This window comes from Electrophorus electricus, chromosome 14 (genome assembly GCF_041902795.1).
Source record: "Electrophorus electricus isolate QZ-2024a chromosome 14, ASM4190279v1, whole genome shotgun sequence".
NCBI lineage: Eukaryota > Metazoa > Chordata > Actinopteri > Gymnotiformes > Gymnotidae > Electrophorus > Electrophorus electricus.
Genome location: NC_137510.1, coordinates 735,695 through 742,500, shown reverse-complemented (window position 1 = coordinate 742,500; position 6,806 = coordinate 735,695). Strand labels below are relative to the sequence as shown.

Sequence of the window (6,806 nt, the reverse complement as noted above, 5' to 3'; positions counted from 1 at the left end):
TGTACAGGTGAGTGTGTGTAATGCAGATCAATGTGTTTAAGAGGGTGGGCGGTGGCAACATTGGAAATGTCAGGTACACGAATGCTATAAAGAAGGTCAGAGGGTATGTACAGGTGTGTGCGAACGCACAGGTGAGTGTGTGTACAGGCAAGAAGGTCTGTTTACATGAAGGTATGTACGAGCGAAAGAGGAGATTAAAGGCAGACAATCCGTGCAGGGACAAGCCACGCCACGGTTTATACAGTTACCATGCAGATTAGACCTTGTTAATCTGGTGGGATTGGCGAGTTGCTGTGCAGATGAGATCTGAATTGGAATTAAAAGATCCAGTTTAATCTTTTAAGACTTACTGCTGTTTGCAATAAGAGAAAAGATACAAAGACTTCACAGATCATGTACACGTGCACCATGAGACCTGCGAGCATTCAATACTGCTCGAGACTTTTTAAACAGTATGTCTGCACGTGAGCAATGGAATGTGTTCCCATCACTTTATGTTATTCTAATGTCTTTAAAGTGTGACTGGATACCGTATAAACAGTGTGTCTCTGACACTCATCCCAGCAGGACAGCGTGTTGTCCACAGCGAGGACTTCAGTGGACACTACGCCCGTAGAAGTCAGTGGAAAGGCGGGCAGGAGCAATACGGAAAGGACCAGAGAGAGCTGGAGTCATATCATACAGGCTTCCATCCAGTGCTTCCATGACAGGTTAACCACACAGTCCAATTAAAGATGCACATTAAAAGTTTTGATGAAACTTATGGGAGTATTTTTGTAGCTGCTTTACAGATCAATTTTACGGTCATCCGTTCGGGATTTAAACATCTGACAAACTTAATATTTACCTGGCGATTATAACGTGGTCAGTTGACAAGTAAGAATGGTCAACACTAGCCCAACGCAACCCTAACCCTAACTCCAGCTATCCTAACTTCAGCCCAACACAGCTAGCGCAGCACAGACCTAAACATCTTAATTTGAGAAGGCACCAAGCTTCTATCCTCTTTCATTGTAGCCACTCTGGAATACATTCCCGTCATATTTATAGTTCTTCCATCTTTAGGAGCATGGGAACTCGGCCTTGGAGACCAGAGCTTTTGTAATCTCAATGGGATGACGGAGGACGAAGAAAACCAGCAATGTGAAATGTACTGGAACCAGCAGCACTGTAGTGGTCACCACGTTTGCGCTGGTCAGTTCTACGAACTCTCACCAGTTGATTCTGACCTTAAAGATCATTTGAATGTAACTTTGCTTCGTCTAAGACCACAGACCGTCGATCAGCAGGGTTATTAGGTTATTAAAGCAACATGCTTTCTAATCATATTCCGCAAATCACCTGTTCTAGCCCCTGCACGCCGAACGAGCAGAGATGCTACCCACACAAAACATCAGCTTCTAGGTGAGTTTAAAAAGGTGAAAGGTGATGGTTTGAACCTTGAGGCTGTCGAGGTCGCTCTGGTACTGCTCTCGCAGGCCGACGGCGTCTCCGTCCGCTGGCTTGTTCTCCATTTCATCTCGCATGCATCTCATCTGCAGCTCGAGCTCCTGCACACGGCCTCGCAGCAGTGACATCACTTCCTGCTCAGGCTTCTCTCCTTCCTCCATAGGGCACGTGCCCTCCTCCTCCTCCGTTGTCTCAAATCTCTCTCCGAGAGAGCGGATGGTCTCGGTGTAACGCTCGTGGACTTTCTGGATCTCTTCCTGGTGCGCCCTTTCCAGCTGCTGGATTTTCTCTCGGAATTCCTCTTCCAGTTTTCGGATGCGATCCTCGTGCCTCAGCTCTGCTCCCTCCGTCTCCAGCGTGCCGTGTTCCAGCTCCGCCCGAGCCAGCTCCTCCACGTGTCTGCTCCTGAGCTCTTCCACCTCCCCTCGCAGTGCTCCGTTCTCGTCTTGTAGGGAGGTCAGGGTCTCGGCAAAGCTGAGCCGCTCCTGGTCCAGGCTCCTCTGGTAACGCTGGCGGATGGTTGCTACGCTCTGGGCGTGCTCCTGCACTAAGCTGGCCATGCCGTGACTGGTCTCCCGGCACAGCGACAGCTCCCTCTGGTGGTCGGCCCGAAGCCTGCAGGCGACGTATGCTACCTGTGCCTGAACCAAGGCCTCCTGCATGCAGAGGGAATCACATGTACGAGTTCCCGTGTCACTGGGTCCCAAGAAGGCCTGGATTTTTTCTGCAAATCCAGAGCGGACTATGCTGCTACCTTCCTCGGCGGTCCTCTCTACCTGTTGGGACAGGCAGTGCAGAACCTCAGCTTGTCTCCTTAGCTCAGCAACAAAACCCTCTCGCTCGGCCTGCAGGGACGGTACCGCATCCCTGTCAGAAGACTGCAAAGCTACCACTAAATGTCTCTCTACAATTTCTTTAGTGAGAATCTCTGCTTCTTGTCTCTCAATCTGCTCTGAGCACGTGGTCTCGGGAGCGTTTAATGCACTAACCGCCTCCTTCACCACATCAGCCCTCTGCTGCATGGCCTCGTTTGCCTTAAGCAGGTGCCTCTGGAGCTCCTCAAACTCGTAGGCAAGTTGGACACTGAAGCAGGCACTGTGAAGAAGGTTCTCATCTACAACACCATCCCTAAGTGCCTGCACGCTGTCTGCGCTGTCTCTGGAGACCTGCTGATGTTTCTCCAGGTCCTCCACTAGCATTCTCTCAAGCAGGAACTTTTGTGCCAGGAGGTCGATGTAAACCATCGACAGGTAACCCTGGTGGCTTTTCTTCATGTCATCAGCATGTCTGTGTATCTCAGCAAGACTTTGCATTAGATCCGATTTTGGATCTTGCAGAGAAAACGCCATCTTCTCCAACACGATGCCCTCGAAGGCCAACATCCGGGCGAACAGCTTTATCAAGCGATCGTCTACCTTTTCAAGTGGTCTGTCAAGCTGATGAGTGTGTAAGGCAGCACTGAGCAAGTCTTGGCCAATTTCCTCCAGAGCCTGAACCTGAGCTTCTGCAGCGCTGCCGTCAGCCTGACTGCTAAGAATGTCCCTCAACTTTCGCCTGCACGTCTCCACAAACACCAAGGCTTTCTGGTACTCCAGGCTGGTGCTACCGCTTCCTGGTGCTTCCTGTTCTGGCTGGTCTTCGGCAGCGTCTGCCTGCGTTTGCCGGTTCTGCGTCTTCGCAGCGATGTCTCGCAACTTCTTCTCCGTGGCTCGGAGCTGACTCTCCAGCCCCTGGATGATGGATATGAATTTCTCCGTGCCGCTGTGAGACTGGATGCTGTCCTGGGTCAGATCCTGGACTGGTCTGGTGTCTTGCGTGAGGTCCTGGAACCGCTCCGTTCCTTGCGACTGATGATATTTTTGACACTGAATGTTGGCGAATCGGATTCTCTGCCGCTTTGCGAGAGACACTTCTGTCTCCGAGCTGCTCCTTGCAAGAGTCAACGAGGTGGTGGGATGGGAGATGTGGCGCCATGCTTCTCCCACTGCCGTGTGGAGAAGGTTCTCCTCGGACCGCCGTCGCTCCGTCCTGAGGTCTGCGTATCCCAGCCGCAGCGCCTCCAGGAGCCGCTCCAGCTCGGCAATCCGATCCTCCGCTACCACCAGCTTCTCCTTCAGCTCTCGCTCCGCCTCGCAGGGCTCCGTTTTCTCATGCCCCGCCTGGGAGAGAAGCTCCGCCTTCACCTGCAGACGGTGCTCCGCCTCCTCCAGGCTGCTCCCGAGGGTGGCCATCTTGTCGCAGGCTTCCTTCAGGTCCTCTTCCTTGCGCTGCACCAGCAGCTCGTACATCTCCTTCAGGTGCTGCACCTCCTCCTCCTTCTTCCGCAGCACGCGGCCAACCTCGGCCAGCTCCTCGGAGACGCGCCCGTACGAGCGCTCCAGGGAGTAGTAGTCCTCCTCCTCCGTCTGCACTCTCTGCTTCAGCTTTGCCACCTCCCTGTCGGCCTCCGTGATCTGGTTCACCAGCTCCTGGCATCGACAGGCCAGGAGGTTTTTCTCCTCCTCCAACCTCGCAACACTCTCCCTCAAGACCTCCACCGCGCTGCTGCGCTGGCTCAGCTCCCGCTGCAGGAGCTCCACCTCCTCCCTGACCTCCGACCCCACCTGCTCCCCACCCCTTTTCAACAGCGCCTCCAACTGCTCCTGCGCCTCCTGCAGATGGTCCTGCACCTCGTGCCTCCTCTCCTCCGACTCCGCCAGCCTGCGGGTGAGACCCAGACGCTCCCTCTGGTGTTTCTCCTCCAGGTGCCGCTGTTCCTTCCTCTCCCGCTCCTCCCTCAAAGCCTGCGCCTCCTCGGCGGCGAGGAGGTGGCCGGTGACCTCCGTCAGCTTGTCCTGCAGCCTCTGGACTTCACTCTCCTGGTCCCTCTGTAGTGCCTGCTGTCTCTCCAGCTGTCGCAGGGCCTGGTTCTTCTCCAGCAGGGTGGCCTCCACCTCGCGGAGACGCTCCTCGCTATCACGCAGCTGCGCGCGTAGCGTGGCCTCGTTGCGAGCGCGGTCCTCCTCGCGCTCGCGGCAACGCGCCTGCTCCAGCCTCAGCTCGCTGCGCATGCGCGCCAGCACTTGCTCGCCGGCCACCGTTTCTGCCATGGCCGACGCAAGCTTGGCCTGCAATGCCTCGATCTCGGCCTCGTGATGGCCAATGACGTCCTGGGCTTCGCTGTAGCTCCGCCTCAGGGTGTGGACCTGCTGACTGGACAGATCTTGCTTCCTTCGCTGGGCGTCCAGCTCCGCCTTCAGTTCCTGGTTCAGTTTGCTGAGACGTTGCCATGGAGCTTGTTGAGGTGAGGCTGAAGAGGGTGTTGCGGATGAAGGCTGTCCGGCTACAGTGGTGCTCTTTAAGAGATGAAGAGGAAAGTGTGGTTAGTGGGTTTGTGCGTTTTGTTTCCGCGGCGACAGGCTTGGAGAGCTCCAACTCTGGGGTCTGCTGCTGGAAACCGAGTGTTTGTTTGTTTACAAGCTTTCCACTGTGCTTTTCCCACATTACAGCATGAGGGACAAACAAAAACTGAGTGAGCACAAAAAAGATGAAAAGTTTAAAAATAAATAAATAAATAAATAAATAGAAAAGGTGCGTCAAAGGTCGTTACCTGACCTGACAGCGTGGGTCAGCTGTCTGAAGACTACACGTGTACACAGAACAGAGACAGACCTTAGGAATGCTGGGACAAGTGACGTGGACTACAGCCGACAGAACAAAATAAACCAGAATGAAAAAGTAGAGAGTCCAAAAGTCATGCAAATGAAGTTATGAGAAGAGGACAGACAGACGGACAGGCAGACGGACGGAGAGGGAGAAAGCACAGCCCCAAGCCTCTCTGGAATGTCCAGCTTGCTTGCCCCCAGTCAGAGCCCAGAGAGGGAGGTCCACACCACAGTTAGTAACCGCACACAGCAGCAGGGATACGTGCCTCACACAACACAAAGCAGTTATACGCTACTGGAAATAACACCAGGCAAAATCAGACTGCTCTACTGTGAATCACACTACTGTATTATGAATTTAATTATGTTTTTTTATTTATTTAATAATAAAAAGTCTCAAACAGGTGGTACAGCTTCAAAGAAGAATGTCATCAGTGCGCTTGCGTGAGTGTTACCCGGGCACTGTGCTCGCGGCTGCGAGCGTCCTGTAACTGCTCGTGAAGGTGACTGTTCTCTTCCTGGAGTCTTGCTAACTCCCTCTGTGTCTGCCCTAACTACAAAGAAAACAAAGAAAAACAAACAAAGCACTTACAACCTCCAATAGAGAAGAATATCATATATAATTGTGTCATCTATAAATGCTGTTATTTCATTGTCCAACAGGCTAAATTTGGCTTCAAGTAAACAACTAAAACCATGGCAACCAAACCTCTTTGTCCAATCGGGCAGCTAGCTCCTGTGGAGGGGTTCTGTCTCCAGGGGACAGATGAGCAGCACTGCCTATAATTGGCACCTGTTTTTCCTCCCTGAGGGGCGTGGTCTCCACCTGGTGCCACCTTTGCTCAATCTCCACCTGTACGTCCGGCTTCTCATTGCCTCCTCGGGGTCCACTGACCCCTCCCACTCCAGCTGCACTGTCCACCTCCATCTGGGGCCGGTCGTGCGCCTGCCCCTGCGGCTCCTCTAGGGGGCGCTGGCGCTGGCCGTCTGTCACTGTTGCAACAGCAGCAGCCATTGTGGAAGGCAGAGACAGCGATGGATGAAAGCAGTGATGTCCGTCCTGCCCCATTTCCTCTTCCTGCTCAGAGTGGGATCCAGGGATCGGCCCCGAGACGGAGCAGGAGACCGGCGAGGAAACAGAAGATGGAGAGGAGGAGGAGCTTATATCTAAAGTCTCCACCCTCTCCCTCGTGGGTCGCTCAGGCTCCTCCTTAGCCTGTCCCGGGCGAAACTCCGCCCAGTCGAAGGTTTTGGACCTCCCTTCACGCCTGCGGTCACGAACCCGGGTCTTCCGCTGCTCGTGGGGTGAGGCTGAGTCTCCTGTGACATCACAGGACCTTTGAACTTCAACCTTAGGGGTGTGAGTAGTCTGGGAGATCTCTGGGGTCGGCTTTGTCAAGTCAAGGTTTGCTCTCTGTTCTTGTGGGAGAGAACTGGGAGAGGAGAGGAGAGAAATCTGGTTTGAGTACATGACAAGCTGCAGCTCACAAAGATCCTCACACACACACACACACACACACACACACACACACACACACACGTGTCTGTCAATATAACAGCAGTGAGATAATGACAGCTGAGAGTCAGGCAGTGGAATTTGTACACTGCAAGGCACGTCTGTGTGTGTATGTGTGTGAACTAAAACAGGGCTTATGCAGAGCTATATTCTTATCCTTAAAGAGGAGGGGAAATCCCAGACACACACACACACAC

The 6,806-nt window shown here is 53.5% G+C and overlaps 1 protein-coding gene across 5 annotated transcripts in view; it reads right to left on the bottom strand.

The window, feature by feature from the left end:
* The window catches only part of mpripa (myosin phosphatase Rho interacting protein a), a 38,718-nt gene that overhangs the window by 5,709 nt on the left and 26,203 nt on the right, over positions 1–6,806 (bottom strand). For all 5 annotated transcript variants that reach the window (XM_081695961.1, XM_081695959.1, XM_081695960.1 and 2 more), the window contains 3 exons: positions 5,803–6,526; positions 5,549–5,647; positions 1,440–4,784 (listed from right to left, as the gene is read on the bottom strand). In XM_081695961.1, coding sequence (XP_081552087.1) covers positions 1,440–4,784; positions 5,549–5,647; positions 5,803–6,526 — 4,168 coding nt within the window. The remainder of the gene's footprint in view (positions 1–1,439; positions 4,785–5,548; positions 5,648–5,802; positions 6,527–6,806) is intronic.